The sequence below is a fragment of the Pseudochaenichthys georgianus genome, chromosome 14 (assembly GCF_902827115.2).
Source record: "Pseudochaenichthys georgianus chromosome 14, fPseGeo1.2, whole genome shotgun sequence".
Classification (NCBI taxonomy): Eukaryota; Metazoa; Chordata; class Actinopteri; order Perciformes; family Channichthyidae; genus Pseudochaenichthys; species Pseudochaenichthys georgianus.
The window spans coordinates 25,998,192-26,019,586 of record NC_047516.1 but is presented as its reverse complement, the minus strand read 5'-3'; the positions used below and the strand labels follow the sequence as shown (position 1 = coordinate 26,019,586).

General features: G+C 41.4%; 1 protein-coding gene across 2 annotated transcripts; it reads left to right on the top strand.

Annotated features, from left to right (window-relative positions):
- The first annotated feature begins 200 nt into the window (after nucleotides 1–200).
- On the top strand, nucleotides 201–20,872 carry ints2 (integrator complex subunit 2). Of its 2 annotated transcripts, none has more exons than XM_034099696.2 (25): nucleotides 201–513; nucleotides 1,291–1,603; nucleotides 1,765–1,903; nucleotides 2,141–2,243; nucleotides 2,447–2,560; nucleotides 3,348–3,478; nucleotides 3,945–4,115; nucleotides 5,318–5,538; nucleotides 5,657–5,782; nucleotides 5,975–6,046; nucleotides 8,966–9,080; nucleotides 9,542–9,610; nucleotides 10,536–10,670; nucleotides 10,768–10,944; nucleotides 11,353–11,464; nucleotides 12,161–12,265; nucleotides 12,473–12,637; nucleotides 13,679–13,880; nucleotides 15,815–15,940; nucleotides 16,028–16,229; nucleotides 16,716–16,997; nucleotides 17,541–17,648; nucleotides 17,839–17,944; nucleotides 18,250–18,426; nucleotides 20,245–20,872. In XM_034099696.2, exons 2-25 carry the CDS (start codon nucleotides 1,311–1,313, stop codon nucleotides 20,424–20,426), a joined length of 3,633 nt encoding a protein of 1,210 aa, XP_033955587.1. In that variant the 5' UTR covers nucleotides 201–513; nucleotides 1,291–1,310; the 3' UTR covers nucleotides 20,427–20,872. The 2 variants fall into 2 exon arrangements, with proteins under 2 accessions (XP_033955587.1, XP_033955586.1); XM_034099695.2 differs by having other exon boundaries at nucleotides 11,350–11,464.
- The last annotated feature ends 523 nt before the right edge of the window (nucleotides 20,873–21,395 follow it).

The following is a 21,395-nucleotide window of genomic DNA, read 5'->3' as shown; positions in this document are numbered from 1 at the left end:
TTATATTGATACTATTGTGAGAGGTCTATACACAAAGTATGACTATAAGGAGATTGTTGCCTTATCCAAGAAGCCGAACAACTCAACAACTGCTTTGTTCTGCAAATGAAATATTGGAAATAAGATATCATAATCATTAATGGTGTCAATATTGCCCAGCACATGTTGATCTGCAGTAAGGACCGGAGTGTGGTCCTGCCTCCGCTCTCTGTCAGTGATACGGGCAGTTAGCTCTGCTCCACGGGGCTGAAAACACCGGCTACCGCACTGACATAGAGACCGCTGTAGATAGACATAATTTCCAAGTGGATATGTGGAAACAATAACAGACAGATACAAATACTAAGACGTTTCAACAAACCTACCGGAACAGCTAAGACGAGCTTCTCTGTCACTGGCTGTGGACTCCCCCCTTGGCGTTTAAGGCTGACGGTACACAACAGAGTCCGAGGTCTGAAGGCCTAGATGGTGACATTTCTTGTTTAAAGACTCATTTTCATCTTAATATAAGAGGTAAGATGGTTGTGTCTGACTGTTGTATTTTAATTGAATGTTTAAAATGTAGAGAGGGACCAGTCGGCATACGCGAGCCTGACAAGTTAGCCTAGCTGTTAGCAGGCTAGTAGCATGCCAAGAGTCGCTCAATGGGATAGTGAATGCGTCTTAGCTACTGCTAGTTAGCATAATAATTTAAGTTGGCTGTATTTTACTATATTACTTGTGCCGTAAATATTTATATTAAACATGTAGAAGTGCTACACATGAATCAGAATAATGTCTTGTATTGGCGCAAGCAAATTCCACTTCAGTTAAATGTAACGATATGTAACCTTCCAAGTATAAGCTAGCATGAGCACCATCAACATTGCGGTAAGTCATCTGTAATAGCCAGCTTATACTTTGTTAGCAAAGTTATACTGATATTACAATTGGCACGAAACGTTAGACAACAACATTCAGTAGGGAGCTTCTTTGGTGTGCGTATCAATATATTCTTACTCTGTTATCAATTACTGGAACGACTTTTTAATCATTTTTGATCGACTGCACATGAATTATAATTGTAATATTTACTAACGTTAGCTAAACGAGAAATTAATGCATTGATACTTTTGACAATGTAACTTTGTCCAGCCTCTTCTGCCAGCTGTAAGCTACCCTGAATGTCTGGTTTTATATAATTGTAGTTGTTAAAAGTTAAAATGCCCAGACTAGAAGACTGCCCACTGTATTTGCTTTCAGATGACATCTTAATTTGCTCTAAATTGTCTGTTTGTCATTTCCTTCAAGGCTACGTTGCATACGTTGAGATGGCAGACAGTGCAGGGCTGCAGTTTGTCAGCTCCTATGCTTTTGAAGCCATGCAGAAGGTGGATGTGTCTCGGCTGGCCGCCCTCAGTGACCCTGAGCTGAGGCTGCTGCTGCCCTGCCTGGTGAGGATGGCTCTGTGTGCTCCAGCTGATCAGAGCCAGTCCTGGGCACAGGACAAGAAGCTTATCCTCCGCCTGCTCTCTGGAGTGGAAGCTGTCAACTCCATAGTAGCACTTCTGTCTGTTGACTTTCATGCCTTGGAGCAGGATGCACGAAAGGAGCAGCAGCTTCGGTATATCTAACTTACATGTGGTGATATGATTATTGCTAAAGTCTGGTTATTTTTTAGATTAACTGCATCTGTGTCTTCATACAACTAAATACAACTGTTATCACTGTTATCCATATAATTTTTTTTTAGCAGTATACATAATGTGCTGTCTTTTCTTCCAGGCATAAAGCAGGTGGCTCTAATGGAGAGAGCATCCTGGTGTCACAGCTACAGCATGGCCTGACCCTGGAGTTTGAACACAGTGATCCCCTCAGGAGACTCCGTCTAACCCTCAGTGAGCTGTTGGCTATCATGAATAAGGTAATAAGGTCCGCACATGACTCAGTGACAACATGAACAATATAAAGTTAGCTTGAATGATAAATAAGATGATAAAAACAATTTATTTGCTGATAAAATCATTACATAAATAATAAAAAAGTATGAATTGCAATCAAATCAAAAGATTAGATAATTAATACTTGCATCTTCATCGAATAAGATTACACAAATTATTCATCCACACTGACTGTTTTCTGTCCCCTTGTTGTTTTGCAGGTGGTAGACTCGAATGGAGAGTTTTTCTTAAAGTCGTCTGAACTCTTTGAAAGCCCTGTTTACTTGGACGAGGTAGCTGATGTCCTCTGCATTTTACAAGCAGGTAACACACTTATTTGTATCTTCTTACATTTTTTGTGGAACTTTTATGTTGCTAAATACAATGACGTTTGTAAATATATACTGTACAAACATATTTGGAAAAACAACTTAATATTTTGTAAAAATCAGCCTGAAAATACCTCGCCTGATTGATTGTGTGTGTATGTGACATATCTTTGTCTGTTTTAATATTTTTTTCCCTAGAACTGCCTTCCTTGCTCCCCATTGTGGATGTGGCAGAGGCTTTGCTTCACGTCCGCAATGGAGACTGGTTTCTGTGTCTGTTGGTTGCCAATGTCCCCGACAGCTTCAATGAAGGTAATGCATCTGTCTCACATGATTGTGTCAGTTGGAAAGTGTGAAATAGAGTGGCTGTTTAATTGCCAGCACAATTTTCATATGGTTGGGTAGTGTGCCTGCTGTGGCAGAGTTATGGCTTTACTTACAATTACATTTGAAGCTTTCTGTGATAGCTTCATTATAAATATATGCAGATTGCTATTTAGTTGACATCACATTGGGTTTAGCCTTTTATCCTGTATTTCTAGCCAGGCCCCAGGCTGTGTGTGTGTTTGTGTTTAAATGATGATAAACATTATTGTCTGCTTTGGCTCACAGTGTGCTTAGAGAGATGCATTATAATAACACAGCCGCCAACTCCAGTGCCTTATCACTCAGAGAGTCAGGCTTAAGTCTTACTTTTTGTGTGTGTTACAAAGCGGTCACATGAATCTTTTTGGCTTTGTTTCATCAAGGCCTGTCAGGTAGACAGCTGGTAACCACACCTTACTACACTGGCTCCTTTTATAGCATATTAAATAATCCACAAGTGGAAGAAATGGAAACTTAATATACTTTTATTTCATTCCATAGTCTCTGCCAACCATAAGCCGTTTGTCTTAAACTGTCATCTGTGGACAAGTGCAAAGAACTAGTGAGCGGTCTTATGATGGCTGTTAAATCTTATTTACAGGCAAAAAAACAAGTCATGATTTTAAAGTTTAGGGTAATTATGGAGGAACTTGGCAATGACATTAAAACATTTTCTATTTCAAGGATGTTCTGAGCTGCTTGTTAATTGAAATGTGCATGTCTGCCTTTGCAGTTTGTCGAGGTTTGATCAAGAATGGAGAGCGTCAGGATGAGGAGAGTGTGGGTGGTCGACGCAGGACTGAAGCCCTCAGGCAGCTCTGTCAAATGAACCCTTCGCAGGCCCTCAACATCAGAGCCATGGTGGTCAGTAACGCTATTCCTATAATCACTGGGCTTCCTACCTCCTGAATCCTAATCCATTGCCTCCTACAGTTTATCTTTTTCAAAAAGTAATGCTTCTTAGAACAATTATTTTTGTTGTGTTTGTGTGCTTTCATGTCAAAACATAATTCTTACCAGATGTTTGTTTTATAATTTTTCAATTAATTGCAGAAACCTGGATACATACAAAAAACAGCAGGCATTCAAAATAAGACATATACACATAAGATCCAATTTGTTAATCGAATAACAAAAACAAAAAAATATATTTAATTGCTGATTATAATAGAAGACATAAACAATTATCATTGAGTTGTACTGCAAAATATATTAACATCACTCATTTTCAGAGTAAAGTATCTTTTTTTTTTCTCCTTTTTTAAACAAAACGTAAGCCTTGAGAATCATTTACTAGTATAATAATGTAGTTGACTGTGTGTATTTCCAGGTGGAGGAGTGCCACCTGCCTGGCCTGGGAGTGGCTCTGACTCTGGACTACCGACCAGATACTCCAGATGAGGCGGTCAGTCCCCTCGTCTCTTACGTCAGCGGTCTCCTGCTGGGTACCAACAGCAAAGTCCGTACCTGGTTCAGCATGTTCATTCGAAATGGGCAACAGGTGAGGCTTTATTCTTAATTCCATCTAATGCAGTTTTTCATTTTTCATTTTCATTTTCAGTCTTTATTTCGAACAGATTAAAAAATAAAAAATAACAAATGTGAAAAACAGAATACCGTATTGTTATAATACAGTATTTATCCACATTCATGGTAATATTTGTATATTCAACAAAAAAAGTCTTCATATTAATAATAATAATAATAATAAATCATATGTTTTAATTGGGCGCACAAAAACACTAGTAGACACAACACTGGGTTCAGATATAGGTCAGTAGTTTAACATATAGGAGATTGTAATGCAGCAAGATCCAATCTGTTGTGCTTAAATGTCTCATCATTGTGTCTCATCATGTTGAGCAGAGGAACTGTGTGTAAGCTGACAAGACTAAATGTGCTTTATAAATAAACTTTGATTTGATTTGAAGACAAGATGTTGTGCTGTACTTATGGAGCATGTTACAACAATCTCACCATGTCGGAGCCAGCAGCTTATCTGAGTCTACTGGATGAAATGGGGTTAAAACTAGTTCATGTTTACATGATTTATCAACTTTAATTGGATATTCAGAACAAGGCATTAATGTATTAGGAGTAGCATCACGTCAGTCCAGAATATGCCCCGCTTTCATATGTGCGTGTCATCATCCTAATTACTCTGATTGTAAATTCTATGGATGGACACATTCTTTCACACACGTGGATCTTTCTATTCTTGTAATGACCCTCATTGACTCAGTGCATTGCCCATTCCAGCAAGGGACAATTGTATTAAGTCATACCCCATACTGTTTCATCCTCTCCTAATTCTCATGTTTTAAGTTCGATGTTCCTATATTTAGGCCAACTTTAAAAAATGTTACAGAATATTTAAATGGTTTTATATATCTTTCAATCCGCTGACAATCCTGCTTATTTAAACAGATGGATAATTTTTCACTTTAATGTTTTTTGTATTATTATTATTTAACCACATTATCTCTGTATGTGTGTGCATATTAAGCTTTTCATGATTTGTTCACTAGAACATGTAAAAGACAAATCTTTGATTTACAGAACATTGCCTGTCCACAATATTGTTAATCTATTGTTTGTCAATTATCGTAAAAATATAATAAATAACTGTAGGAGCCTTAGTGTAGGCATTTGGTATAAATCCTGACCATGTCCATGTCCATGTCCTCCTCCCTGTTCTGCCAGAGGAAGAGAGAGAGCAGCTCGGTGCTGTGGCAGATGCGCAGACAGCTGCTGCTGGAGCTGGTCGCCATCCTGCCGCGCTCACGGAGCACCCACGTGCCCAACAACAGTGGCATGGAGGAGGAGCCCGGCTCAGGGTACTCCGGCCTCAGAGAGGAGCATGTGGTGAAGGCCAGCGCTCTGCTGCGACTGTACTGCGCCCTCATGGGCATCGCGGGCCTCAGGTAGGTCATAAAGATGTAGTTCCCCTCACCATTTGTTCCACAATCTTTTTAAAGTATTGGTTTTGTTCTGAAAAGTTAACATCTTCAAGATAATAAACTCACTGCTCTCCCTCTACAGACCCACAGATGAAGAGGCAGAGCAGCTCTTGCAGTTGATGACCAGCCGGCCCCCAGCCACTCCTGCCGGAGTCCGCTTTGTCTCTCTGTCCTTCTGCAAGCTTCTGGCCTTCCCTACTCTGGTCAGGTACATAAAGCCTCATTGACTCACACTTTTAGAAGTAGTTGTTTTATTCGTCAACCACATGTACAGTTGGTTGGGATCACACACCCTATTCAGCTAACAGCAGTCTTGAGTCCACTCTGCATCTTTGAGGTTTGAATATTGTCACTTTGTTGTATGCAGTGTGAGCATTATCATCTCTTTGTTTGTGTCCAGCACTCCGGAGCAGGAGCAGCTGATGGTCATGTGGCTCAGCTGGATGATCAAAGAGGAGGAGTACTTTGAGAGGTAAGGAGGATCTCTGTACACTTTCTGTAATAAAGAGGTATTATCAGAACGGCATTTGGTTTCGACCCATTTTACATTTACTTGAATTATGCAAGATTGGCTTTTTACTGTGTGTGTTTTTAAATGCTTAACTTATATTAGAAAATATGAATAATAGATACATGTTGTACATATATCTTAACTTCACTTTAATGTAGCGCTCAGTATTGTTAGAATGAATATTTAACATCTTAACATTTCTGGAAGGTGTATATGTGACCCGCTCTATTGAAATCAGTCGGAAGTCGCAACGGCTCATTTAAAAATAAACGTGGATTTACGTAAAAAACAATTTTTTCGGGGTTCAGGTGTTTTGTTTGATTTTAAACAAACAAAGTCTTGGCTTTCAGAATATGAAACTTTTATTTTCAAAATCACACGATAAATACATTTTTGAAGCTTGTAAAGGGACGAAGACAGGCACCTCTCACTCGCAATCGGCTCTTCCGCAGCGCCGCCCCCCCTCCCTCCGGCTGAAATTATGAATGTAAGAGTATAGTAATCATAGATAACACGGCAGGGTCCGTTACAGTTTGTTTTCATCTGATTTCAATTAAACAAAGTCTTGGCTTTCAGAATATTAAACTTGTTTCGGAAAATTCAGATGATAAATACAACGTTGAAGCTTGTGACGTCATAATTACAAGCGGAGAACGGAGTAACTTTACGTCACTGCAGGCATAACAACAGCCGGTGTTTCTCGTGAGTGTTTTCCCCGGGAAACAAACACAATACACACAAACGCAAAAATACACAAACACACACACACACCACGTATACACACACACTCGCGAGCTTCCCCTCCAAACGAAAATATCGTCCCTCCGTAGCAGAGGTGTGGACTCGAGTCACATGACTTGGACTCGAGTCAGACTCGAGTCACCAATTTGATGACTTGAGACTCGACTTGACAAAATCACAAAACACTTGTGACTCGACTTGGACTTGAACACCAATGACTCGGGACTTGACTTGGACTTGAGCCTTCTGACTTGAGGTGACTTGATCATTTAATTCAGAGGTCTCCAACACGCCGATCGCGAGCTGCCGCTAGAAGAGAAGACTCCCGTCGGGGAGAGCAGAATCTCCAGCTGCTCCTACTCTTGCTGAGAATCCTTGCAGGCAGTGGCGGGACTTTATTTAGCTGGGCCACCATGCGGCCAATCATATGTGAGGACACACTAGGATCAGACCATTATGTGAAAGAAGGGTGGGGGGCACAGCAGGTGTAGTGGTACAGGCCAGCTGCACAGAGCTACGGGGAGACGGATTTAAATGCAAGTGCGTTGGAAAAAGTCATGAAATTAGCGAAAACTGAAAAAAGAAGCAGCATCTGGCTGCATTTAAATGATATTGGAGAAAGCAAAGCTGAGTGCAGGATTTGTAAAATGAAAATAACCTTTTTTGGTTACCTTTATTTTGGTAACCACTCTCAAAGGTGGGAGAAGTTCAGATCTTGTACATGAGTACAAAAGTACCAGAGTGTAGGTTACAATAAAAGTCCTGCATGCACATTATCCCTTGCAAAGATAGATTTTGGGTCCCTTACAACATGTTGTACACAGTGATAAACATTCTGGTCACCTCGACATCAAGGATCTTATACATTAAACTCCTTCTGAAAAACACATAATGACTTGTTTATGACTCGTTTTGTCAAAGTTTAGGACTTGGACTTGACTTGAACTTGCCAATCCTGACTTGAGACTTGACTTGGAATTGAGCGCAAAGACTTGACTCGGACTTGAGCGCAAAGACTTGAGACTTGACTCGGACTTGCAAAACAATGACTTGGTCCCACCTCTGCTCCGTAGTATTTTGATCATTTGCTCCACTAAAAATCAATCAGATCGATGGATTCCAGAGAAGAGGAAACTTTGAAGGCCTTTTTCTCAAAATGATGACTCGGTGACAGTCATTATATAATGTGACATATTTCGCTTAATATTTGGAGTACAACAACAATCCTGATATCATTAGAAAGCTAGGAATCTCCTCTTTCCAACCGTGTATACAACTCAAAATGTGTCTTCGGGTCAATGCGACTGATTTCGATAGAGCAGGTCACATATAGGTTGTGCATGCAGTTTGAAGAACAGCAAAAAGTGTTTTAAGTAATAATAAGTGTCTTTATATTCTGCTAATTTAAGGAGTTGTGAAATCATAACACAACCCTAGATTATACTGTTCATTTTTAATAATATAACGCAAACAACATTTGTGCTGAAATGTCAGAATTTATTGTCAGATTTCCAGGGTTTTACTTTGTCTGATATTCCAAATAATATAGTCTTTTTAGCCTTGCGAAAGCACTGTGTTGTTGTCTTTGGTAAATATCTGATTATAAAAGTATTTGGAAACTTTTCTTGCACACAGTTAAAACTGGTATGGTCTGCTTTAGAGTTTATGGACACAATTAATTGAGAACCTCCAAACCAATATTCATAAAATAAAGAAGGAGCAATAGAAGTTCAATTGACTAGTTAAATGTGGGGCATTTATGTCTGAATTCATACTTAAATAAGATTGTTGTTTATTTCCAATATTTGGAACACGTCAATGTTCCCTCTGTACTTAATGGTAGAGATAAAACCTGCAAAGCTTTTCTTTGTTGGAATGTTAAAATTAAGTTTATATAGCCCGTCGAAACAGCAAATGAAAACTGCAGCAGTGTAGATGAGTGTTCGACTCTACTCCATAATGCATAAATCATCACGGACTAAAGTGACTTCAGGGGATGCGGGCTGATAGAAGGTGTGTGCGTGTGCCACTAGCATAATCAGTTTATTAAAATGCAGCCTTCGAAAAGGCAGGATTAACGACAAGTCTTAAGTATCTTCTCTCACTTGCCTTGCATGCATATCTCTGTCCTCCTTACAGCGCTGCGGGCGTATCTGCTTCTTTTGGAGAGATGCTATTACTGGTTGCCATGTATTTCCATAGCAACCAGCTCAGCTCCATTATTGAGTTGGTGTGCTCTACTTTGGGGATGAAGGTAAGGTGATGGCTGGGAGGGAGGGAGGGAGGCAGGGAAGCGGTGATCAATACATCTGTCTGGCTGACCAGCGACCGGCTCCTCTGCAGCAGGGGTGCTTACAGTAGATAGACTAAAACTGATGAAACAGTATATAAATATCTACCAAGACACTATACCCTCTGGCCAATTTGCTGTTTTATTACTTATTAAGTGCACTATTGTTTCCTGCCTGTGTGCTAAGTAGTTTCCCAGTCTCTGTGTATTTTCCGCTAAGATGTGTAATGTCATTGGATTTAGAGCCTGTTTGCTTCCACCCCTAGGGCAAGCCTCTCGATTCAATGTCGTGCCTGCCATGTAGAATTTTCTTATGAAATATGAAAGGAGGGAATTAGAAAATAGCAGCACTGTAGCCTGCAGGTTGTTTTCCCCCATGTTGCCATCATTGTTGATTTTCCATGTCATTCCATGTCTTTTTACAGATTGCCATCAAGCCGAGCTCTCTAAGCAAGATGAAGACGATCTTCACACAGGAGATCTTCACGGAACAGGTACATACAATGGCTGGTTTTGATGCTTTTATTGAATAAAGTTTTGTTAGTCCGCTTGTATATTGAAATACCTCAATGTCCAAAAAAAGGGGGGGGGGAAATAATATTTATAATTGTCAATGAAATCCTTAATCCTAACAAAGTTATTAAATTAGTTAGCCTTTTTTTGTTTAATAAACACTTTTGAAAAAAACGTATTTAAGTATATCCAACACTCAAAGAGCCATGACCAAAAGGTTGTTTTTGAACAACATGTTTGGTTGGATAAGAAAATGTTGAATTTGACAAATGGCTCTTAATCTTTTCAAAGCTCAGGAGTTAGACATGTCCTAGACTTGGTAGTGGAGTAAAAAAGGTGGTTTATGTTCTTCAAGAAATCTCATCCCTCTCCTATGGAAATATTTGATCACAGAAGTCTGAAAACGATCCTCCACTACTGAGTATTATCGTACAAATAGTATAATACTAAGAATATTTATTCTGCCTTATCTTTACCTGCAACTGTGCAGAAGTATAGGGTCTTAATAGAAAGAAAAGACACACAGAAAAAGCAGTGGAATATTTAATTGTTAGAATGCTACAATTTGAATGTCAACATTGTGAATGAAGCTTGAAACTGTTCGGTACAGCCAACTACATACATTATTATCCTTATGCACATTTTCTAAGTTGGTTCTAATGTTCACATTTTAATTTGTTTAATTGTGGAGGCTTATTATCTCATCAAAACATAACAATGGAGGGTCATGGAGGGCTACTGTAAGCTCTGAAATGTAGAAGCTTTAATTAAACAACTTGACAAAATGATATGAAATGTCCCTATAAAACACTAATTATATCACGGTGTTGTACTAACCATACTTTTTTTGTGTGCATTGTCTGTTTACCATTTTTGCAGTTTAGATAACTTTTTTCTGTTGTGTAGGTGGTTACAGCCCACGCGGTGAGGGTCGCAGTGACCAACAACCTGAGTGCCACCATCACAGGATTCCTCCCCATCCACTGCATCTACCAGCTGCTGCGGAGCCGAGCCTTCACCAAGCACAAAGTGTCCATCAAGGTAGGCAATGTGCACTCATTGACTACTAGCTGATAAGTGTTTGTTAGGTCTGTTTTTCATTTTGCTCATCTTTACTGTCCTTGTGTGCATCTCCTAGGATTGGATCTATCGTCAACTCTCTGAGACAACCACCCCGATGCACACCCAACTGATTCCACTAATAGACGCCTACATTAACTCCATCCTCACTCCAGCATCCAAGGCCAACCCAGAGGCCACCAACCAGCCAATCACTGAGCAGGAGATCCTCAATGTCTTCCGGAGCGCTGCTGGGGTGAGTTAACCCCTGGGCTCCTCGGGAGAGTAGTATTTGTGTTTTATGGGTTGAAATGCAAAATGTTTCTCTTAGTAGTTACTAGTATTAGATTGTTAACTCTTTTGCAAAGCCATTTGCAAAAGAGTTGGTCATTGGTCGTTTCACCTCCGTAAATTTAAAGGCCTTTAAAATAACCAATCTTGTTGTGCTAAATGGACGTATTATAAACATAAACTATATTTTAAATGTGTATTATAGAACAACACAAAGACCCATTAGTCCAAACCAATAATTGGTACTACTATATCTCATATGTCCATTGTCAATCTGGAAACTCTTATATTGTGAATCTTTTGAAAGTATCCATCCCCACATTCGCTAATGATTGAGACCTTGTTTTGCTTCTCTTTTTCCATTGGTTAGCAGGGGGAGGGCAGTCGAGGAGGACGGCAGCGCTACTCCATCACCACCCAACTCCTCATCCTCTACTACATCCTGTCCTATGAGGAGAACCTGTTGGCGAGCACCAAACAACTGGGTATGTACCACACAATACCCATGGTCCATGTAACACTGTGCTGTTGGCTCACTCCCTTTCTATTTCGTATTATCTCTTCTTCTGTCTGTCCAAAGTGCATTCTTTGTCATCTCCTCTGCTGAAGGAGGCATTGTGTGTGAGATGGAGGGAATTTGTCAGGCGGTGAGAGGAGAAAGGCAGCTTTTGTCCTCTGTTAAGTTGTCGGGGATGCTCTCTCTCTGGATGTGCAGTCATTCATCCTTTTCTCTCTTGGCACCGAATGTTGGCTGCTTCATAGAGAATAAATGGAGGGCTGACAAAGAGCCAAGTACAATGGCTGTGGGAATGGAGCTAACTAGGACAGCTGTAGGTTAGATGGAGCATTAGCAGTTAGCCTAGTCAGAGTGTATTCTCTCCCATGATGAGCTCTCCTCTTGCCTTTCATTAGGGCAGATTTATGAGAGTTTTTACCCATCTCTTTAATTGCTATTGTTTACCTAAGTGTTCCGGCTGCCCTCAAAAAGGAGTAATGAAGCCCATCAGCAGCGGTAATGAACCCACGTCAATGAAAAATCACCTCCACTCCTCTAACGCAGCAGCTCTGGGGTCCTCACCGCATAATAACACTTATGCTCGGTCTTGTCCTTTTCTTGCTGCATGTTATTTCCTCTCTTATAATGATGTGTTGGACTCACCCCTTTTCACTCTTGTTTTCAGCCATGATGCAGAGGAAGCCAAAGTCCTACTCGGCAGCCTTAATGGACCAGATCCCCATTAAGTACTTGGTTACCCAGGCACAGGGACTGCAGCAGGAGCTGGGAGGTGAGACCAGGACTTTGTGTTTTGTTACATTTCTATGTCTTTGTTTCGCTTTACTAATACGGTATTCTCATAGTAAATATCAGTACTCCACCTAAAAGAACATCCAATCTGGGCACATTATCTCTTCTTGTAAACAAATTAGAAAAACACCAAATGATTGTTAGTTATAAACTCACTAACAACTTTCTTCCTCCTCTCTGTTCCCAGGTCTGCACTCGGCCCTGCTGAGGCTGCTGGCCACAAACTACCCCCACCTGTGTCTGGTGGAGGACTGGGTGTGTGAAGAGGAGGTGACTGGCACTCTGCCCCTGCTGAGGAAGATGATGCTCCCCAGCAATACCTGCAGATACACTCAGAGCCAGCTCCACCAAGGTGAGGATGAGGGAAATGGGGGGGGGTTAGAAGCTTAAAGGTGTTGTATGAGGTAGAAAGTGTACAACCCTACAGTAGATGTCAGGTGTCATCCTCCCAGTTTGGAGAAACAGACAGAAACCAGCCCGGAAGCTAAGCAATACACGGCTGTAGATACGCAGTCCCCATAGGTTTCTACTTCCACGACCTAGCAATGTGATGAAATCTGTCCTACATATTTGCACGAGGTAAATGGAAACAAAATAACATTACAAGAGTGAATTGGAAACGTTTGAAAAGTATTTAACAGCAGAAACCAAGGAGCCAGTATCATACAGTTCCAGGTATTATCTGCATAACATCTTATCTCAAAGGCTATTACTTTAAAGATTAAGAGGATTGGGCTGTAACTGTTTATTGTTCTTCTTTCTTTAAAAGAAATGATTAGACCAAAAATGCAAAAGTGTAACAGATGATCAGTTGCACACATTATGCAGGTTAATGTGTACACCTTGCCCACCTTCACAAATTGATATTTCATTTTTCTTTTATACAACTGTGTATTTATATAATTATAATGATATCTGCTTTACAACCTTAACGAACCTTGAGAGTAATGGTGACAACACAGACAGTTCATGGATTAATTAGGAAAAGGAACGTCTGGTAAGAATGGAAGAATCGCTCCTGGGGCTTTGTGAAAGGAAATGAACAGAGGTTTCAAATTAGAGTTTGGGGAAAAGGTGTGATTGCATTTGTGTGGAACTGAAGCTCTCTAGTTAATGACCTACCTTTTGTCCTTCTGTAGATTTGACATGCGTCATCACAGATTCACAGTTTTTGTAAATGAATGTTAAAGGATGATAACTCTGTGATTATATATTTACTTACGCCACCATTAAGTATAAACCCTAATCCCATTTAAACAAAAGTGTTAGCCAGATGTTGCTACTGTCTAATTGATGCTCCTGAGGTCTTTGGTTTCCATCCCTATGGTTTCATGGAGTGCACATTGGGTTCATATTTGAAGATTCATTTAGCGGTCTGTCCCTCCCCCCATAGCCTTCCAGAAGTTACCATCCAGCAGCCCGAGGCTGATGCGGATCCTGGAGCATCTAACGCTGCTGTCCCCAGGAGACCTCATCCCTTATGCAGAGGCCCTCACAGCCAGCATGGCTCTGCTGCTGGAGCCCGCGGTGCCTCGCAGAATACTGCAGACCCTCAACAAGCTCTGGATGGGCCTCAACACTGTGATGCCTCGCAGGTACGTGCTCTGGACAGGAGGAGATGTTGTGACGAAGGATAGAAAACCTTACTGTGACAGCCTCTTGTGAAAACAAGAGGCTGTCTTGTTTTCTAAGGATAGAGGGTGTCGTTTTTCTCATACTGATATTCTGAACAATCGGTGCTGTTGTATTTGCTGTACAGTGTCTCTACTGTAGGCTATTTTTATTATATGTACAGCACTTTGGCTCGACCAAAAATCGTTTATAAATGTGCTATATAAATAAAACTTGATTTGATTGAAAACACCACTGAATGTCTCATGGGAAATATCCGTCACAGTTATTTGGAAAGTGGAGACAATTAGGTTGAGCAAGTTTAAAGGTTGTTTAAGACCCAGATAATTTAGTTTGCCAAGTTGATAGTGCATTCTTTTTGCCTTAGGGCTTTATTGGTATGCCTTTTAATTAATGCCATCATTTGGGTTTTCAGTCCAAATAAGTATCTTGCATTTCTAATCTTTGAATCAGTATTTGGGATCTTTGCTGAACTTGATGAGAGAAATAGTATTCAAATCTCAACTGCACACCCGTTAAATGTTGTGACCTCATCCTGCTTCAAAGGCTGTTGGAGGAGCCTGTGACCTAAGATTTTCATCGTCATAACCAGTGTTGCTATGTTCGTATGAACAAAGCCTTGAACTTGAAGGCAACATGTTGCCATGATGAGACACACAGACTCACAAGATAATAACAATACTAGTGTCGTAGCATCAGTACATTTGAACCCATTGAAGAAGTGATATTATTTCCTCCTGGTGAGATTTATAACTGTAGGTATTTTCAGTCAATGGTTCTTGGCTTCGGGTTATCTCTCCCAAGGCTGTGTAAAGCTGCTGTGAGACTCTGTACATGGATTAAAGGGACACCAGTGGAACAAGAGTTGTTGGCCTTAACCCCAGGCTGCCTGCTCAATGATTATTGTGTGAATAGATCAGAGGTATCGAGCCTAACAACTCTGTCAGCCTGCGCCAACCCTCCGGACAGAAGAAGGGGTGACCCTCACTCTGCCCCGGGCCCACAGGAGCACAGATACCAAAGCTCTGAGCAGACATCCTATCGATCCAACAAGGTTCTCTAACAAGAAGGGCTCAGGGCAGGAGGGAGATGTATGGTGTTGGTGCCCCCTCCCTCTCCTCTTCCTCACTCCCTGTCACAGCGTTGAATGTTGCAGAGGTCTGGGCTCTGGTGAACCCTGCAGGAGGGCAGCAGTGTCACATTTCACACAGATCCACTGATGGATGCCAGGGTACAAGCTGCAGGACGGCTTTGAGTTTCAAGAGTCGCCTGCTGTTTATAGTTTAGCATCAGTCTGATAAGAGATGAGGGGGAAATGCCGCCACAGGCTGATGTGTGGGTGACCGAATTAAAGCCTCACTGAAGTGTTTTTCCTCCAAAATAAAACATCCATTTCAGAAAAAACATGTGATCAATAGATTATGGTTAGCTTAGTTTTAGATAAGTATGTTAATTTCTTTCCACCTGCATCAGTATTATTAATATTATTACCCTGAAAATCTGTGTTACTGCTAATACAACATTGCATACACACATTTGTACATATTCATTTTAGTTTTTACAATGTGCACATTTGTACCTTAACTTCTTATATTTATATAAATATTATTATTCTATTTTATTTATCTTTTATTGGATATTTTAACTTCTTATGTGTTTTTATAAATGAGTTGTGTATGTTTATTTTCTTCTAAAATGGAGCAACTCTCACCAAACCCAACCTCCCCTAGGGATAAAGTATTCAGATTCTGAAGTGCGATAATGTCTATGTGATATATTCTTTGTATATGTTAGACTTAATTCATGTTAGATACTGTATCTTAATTTGAAATTGAGTGATTCTTTTTTTTGGTTTACTATATTACTCAGCCAGAAAGCTAAAACTGATGTGTTGCAGGTTGTGGGTGATGACAGTGAACGCCCTCCAACCGTCAGCAAAGCTGCTACATCAGCAGAAGTACACTCAGAACGACCTGATGGTGGACCCTCTCATCGTGCTGCGCTGCGATCAAAGGGTGTACAGGTGACTGAAGAACATATTTGGATATCTATAAAGCACCCATACGCACTTCTGTTCATGGAACATTACATGTCTATTTGTCCATGCCAGGTGTCCTCCTCTGATGGACATTGTCCTTCACATGCTGAATGGCTACCTGCTGGCCTCTAAAGCCTACCTGCACTGCCACCTGAAGGAGACGGCTGACTTTGATCGGCAGACCCAGACGGTCTCTAACCTGGGGGTGCCCGGACAGCCAGAAACACCCGAGGTCACCAGGGAGGAGCTGAAGAACGCCCTTCTCTCTGCGCAGGTAATTCAACCACTAACGGCAGGTCTGAGATTATCTACACATCACCGGGAGGATGTGTAATCCCACCAATCAAACAGAATGTACCCTGCTTACTCCTCAAGTATTCATGACTATCAAGTGGGCAAGTTTATAGCATCACTTTTGTCGCTGGGGTAAATTGGAAGAAAGGAATCGTTCCAGCGAGGGGAAAAAAGGATCATTTAAGTGAAGAATAAAAAGATCCTGTAGCTCTCACCAACTGACAATCTTCTAAACCCAATCAGACCTTTTCCAGTTACAAAGAACATGGACTATCTCCAGTTGTGCGCTACATGTGTGAAAGAGAAACTCTGGATAATGTCTTGAATTTATTCTCTGGATATTGTTGAGTTCATATAAGATTCACATAAGAACAATGTATTTTGGTTTGAGTGTTTGGTAAAGCATGAGTATGAAAGATGACCATTCACACTTTCATGATAACCACCTGTTTCTCTAAAACCCCAGGACAGCGCAGCAGTCCAGCTCCTCCTGGAGGTGTGCCTGCCAACCTCCAAAGAGCAGCAGCTGGGGGCCAACACAGAGAGCCTGCTGAGTAGCATTAGGGGCTCCGTGCCAGGGAAATCGAAACAGGGAAGCCTGGGGCCCCGAGCCAGGGGGGGCGTGGAGGACGCTGAGCCAGAGGCAGGCCTGCTCAGTGACTTGAGGGAGGTGCAGTGTCTCATCTGCTGTCTGCTGCATCAGATGTTCATTGCTGACCCCAACATTGCCAAGTTGGTCCACTTTCAGGTAATAAATGGGAGGAAGATGAAGTGTTATTATTTGTTGTGTTACTGTGGCAGTTGGAAGGCTGGCAGATAGAAATATAGTCCCATAAAAGAGTGTGTTGCTCAGGCTCTTTATGACAGTCCTTAATAATGACATCACTGCATGATTACGTTCTCTTGCTTTCGCCATAAGAAAGGAATGTTCTCATGCAAATACCTGTTGTTTAAATAGTTGACCTGCCTTAGTCCTGAAAATACCTTTGAGTCAGTTAGTTATTCACAGTCATGTTGACCCCATTAGTTATCATCACATTGTGCCACGGCATTAGCAGTAAGTGACCTCAGCACTCCATGCAGTATCAGACGGCCATATGGTGGACTTCATCAAACCAATCCTCTCCCCCTGCTATGCTAATCCTCCCCCCCTCCACACTGCCAAGCAGAAGCTGCTGTTTAAACATGTTTAATATTCAAGTACTTGAACTGACTTTGTAAACCTTCTTTATCATTCTTGTTTTGTTATGCGGAGATTTATGTCTGCTGTCTGTGTGCCTCTCTCTGTCAGGGTTACCCTCAAGCTCTGCTGCCTCTGACTGTGGCAGGCATCCCCTCCATCCATATCTGTCTGGACTTTATCCCCGAGCTGCTGGCCCAGCCCCAGCTGGAGAAGCAGGTGAGGCCCCCCAACCCCCCCTCCAATTTCTACTCTCTTTCCTGGCTGTAAATCCCAGACTTGCCCTGGGCTCGTGCCAGAGCCTCTCTTAAACTCACATGTTGTTGAACTATCTATTAGGTACTTTCTGCTGAGTGTATATTCGCTTCATGAAAATGTGCAGATGTTCTGAATGGGTTTGTCCTCACAGATCTTTGCGATCCAGTTGCTGTCGTACTTGTGTACGCAGTACGCGCTGCCCAAGTCTCTCAGCGTGGCCCGGCTGGCCATCAGTGTCATGGGCACCCTGCTTACAGGTCAGTCAGAGAAACTTCTCTCTGCATCTAATGAATTCATGCTTTTGGTTGTAGCTCCCTCTTTTGATCCACTTTCCTGTGACTCACAATGCAGCCTGTACATATTATATCAGCTTCTCATGAAACGGCATGTCTTGGTGTTTGTATCCCTATATTTGGCTGCCACCATCTGGTCTCTGGGTGTCAGTGCAGCTTTCTCCCTCCCTCTGTTACACAAGAGCACAATGTGTACCAGACTATTAGCCGCTGTGTTTACTGTTCACACAGTTGTTGTGCGTACTGTAAGCGTGTGTTGTTCCTTTTAGTGCTGACTCGGGCCAAGCGTTTCTGCTTCTTCATGCCCATCCTGCCGTGCCTGGTGTCCTTCTGCCAGGCCTTCCCTCCGCTCTACGATGATGTCGCAGGTCTGCTGGTGCAGGTGGGGCAGGTGTGTGCCTCCGACGTCGCCACCAAAGCCAGGGACATCGACCCTCTCATCACACGTAAGTACAGTCTTTATAACTAAACAAGTCGCTGTGTCAAATGCCTCTCTTTACATTTCAATTGAGGCTTTCAAAGTGATTAATTTGTCATTATCTTGAACATCTTCTACAATAAAGTGACGGTATATATTAGGGATGTAACGATACCAAAAACTCACGGTACAATAATATCGCGATAACAAGTCCACGGTACGGTATTTATCGCGATATTGAATAATAAAGGGAAGAAGAAAAAATTACTTTTTTTTCAATAACAATCTTTTTTACTCTGAAAATGTTTCTTTATTAAATAATAAATCTGATTTGTACAGCATTGTAGTAGGATAGCAGTATTTTAAAGTGTCAAAAACAAAGTGACAGTAACAGACTGGAACAAGAAAACCAGTGTTTTTGTACCTATAGTACTAGGCAACCAAACAAAGTAGGCATTTTCTTTGTGCCACTGCATCTCACAAATAAACAAGGACATTTTATAATCAGACCCTGCAATAAAATAAATCAAGTTTCACTTTAGTTTTTCAAGTAACTCAACTCAAACTCACTAGCCACTCACTCAGCATCATCAGACAGGTTTTAGGAATATGAGAATGTCCACATTTCCAGGTATTTATAAGCTGGGATGTTTGGGCATTTACAATATCCCCTGCTCTGGAAAAAACTCTCTCGCTTGGTACTGATGTTGCCGGGACAGCAGTGGTCGCGTTAACCGAATATTTTATTTAACAATGACGCAAAAATCTGAAAGCATTCTGTCATTTTGACAGATTAGAACAAACTCGGAACAGCGCCAACGTTTCCCCGCAGCAAGGCTCTGGTGTTATGCCGTGTTATGCATGCCCTCCAAAAGGAAATGATATAGTTTCCAAACCGTACTTTGCCGTACAGATCAACGCATGTCTGGGAGGTTTTGCTTTACGCTGTGCGCGCTCCCGCGAGGTGCATGCACACACGGCATAACACTGCCCCCCCCCCGTTGACAGTTCACGAGCGTGCTCTCTCGTGAACTGTTCAGACCCGACGGGTAATAAGGGATTATGACGGACATTTTACGATCCTGTCTGTCAAAAATGACGGACAGCGAAAAAGTCTAACGCCACCTCAGTGGGACGGAGAGATATGCTTTGGCCATGGGTGACAGCAGTGGGTCAAACTGTGCATTGTCTCTCCACCACTTCAAAAATACGATGTCCTTTTGTGTTCTCTTGTTTTATGTTCATGTTGTAACCTACTTGCTGCCATGTTGGACAGGTCTCTCTTAAAAAAGAGATCGATGATCTCAATGGGACCACCTGGTTAAATAAAGGTTTAAAACAAAAAAAAGTGTTTTAAAAAAAAATGTATACTTTTTTACAAATTAATTATTTTTTTAAATCGTGGTAGATTTTGTCAGTCTCACAACGGTATTGAGACGTTTATATACCGCGATATTCGTTATATTGTTACATCCCTATTCCCTAGTATATATTGACTGGCATGGTTATCAAGGAGTCCTCTAAACACATTTTACACAATTGCATTTATAGTAACGGTTTACAGGATAAAGGCTTTGATGGTGTGGACATGTTTTGTTTGTTCACCGTCACACTCGTTGGCAGAAAAGCGTAAAGTTACATTGTGAATGTTTACACTTTTCTTTCACGTGGGAATGGTACATGAAGAATATTTCTAGATATATGTACTCACCAGATTCTACATCTCTGTAGCCTAATCAGGTGGATGCTTAATAATGAATAGCAGACAGATGACCAGTGACCATTAGAGAGATACAAGGGTTTTAATAAAGACATTAATAAGGAGTTTGTCCTGTCCCTGCCTCAGGCCTGCAGTATCTGAAGGAGAAGCCTCGGGGGGCTGTGGCCCCAGGAGGAGGCTCCTCCAAACTGACTTTACCCCAGAGGATGGCAGAGGAGCTGGGGGGAGCTGACCCTGATGTCCAGCTCTGCTACTGTGTGGAGGCCACCTTCATGGACATCATCACCTCCACCCTGCATGGACTATAGACACAGGTACGCTAGAGGACGAGCAGGGGGCTGGACTTTAATTAACAACCCTCATAACTGCCTCTGAAAGACATGAGTTCTCCTGAGAGGGCTCGCGGACTCAGACCGACGGTAGGTCTCATTCTGTGCACATGGCGGGACATGTATTGTTTGTCCATTCAATTTCTTTGTTGTCTGAACTGAAAAATCAATTTTCTACTATTCCACACACTGTAAATAAATCCTGATTTGCAATTTATTTTGAAAATGTATGTTTATGTGCTCTGTCAATTTGTAGAAAGTAAAATACTGAAAATGGTAAATGAGTCAATTTCATTTGCCTTTGAGGCATATTTTTCTAAGCTTTGAGTGAGTCAGCAATGGGGAACAAAGGAACATGTTACCATGAAATAATATGTAGAGCTTTTGTACTGTGTTTGTTTGTAATAAAACAAAAACAACTTTGATGAGTTGAATTTGGTTTGTTTTACCCTTAGTCTGAAATCTAAATCTTGGGTGGTATCAGGACGTTTTATATGTGTGTTCCTCCACCAACTCATGGCCCCTCGTTGTGCAAACGACAGTTTTTGTTCTGTATGAGTTTGTCTGGCAGCTTTAATTATATTTTATTATGTAAGGTGTATACAAGGCCTTAACTTTGAAGGACTGCAGGCATGAATGAAAAGCCACGCAAAATGTATCCAAACCAGCGGTTGAAGCTATGCTTACACACATGGTGTTGAACACGCTTGCTGACTGTTACATACAAGATATGTAACTTTTTTAAATGACTCGGGCTCAGTTCAATAAATGTTCAAAGAGTGGCAAAGCAAATCAGTCAGCATGCAGCACTTAAATAAAACACTGGACTGTTAAATAACAGCAGTATTGAACTTCGACAGGAATGAACTGGTACTTCCTCCAGCCCTGCTGGTAACAGACATTCACTGGATTGGGTCACAGCTATATTCAAGATGGATAAGTCTTAGT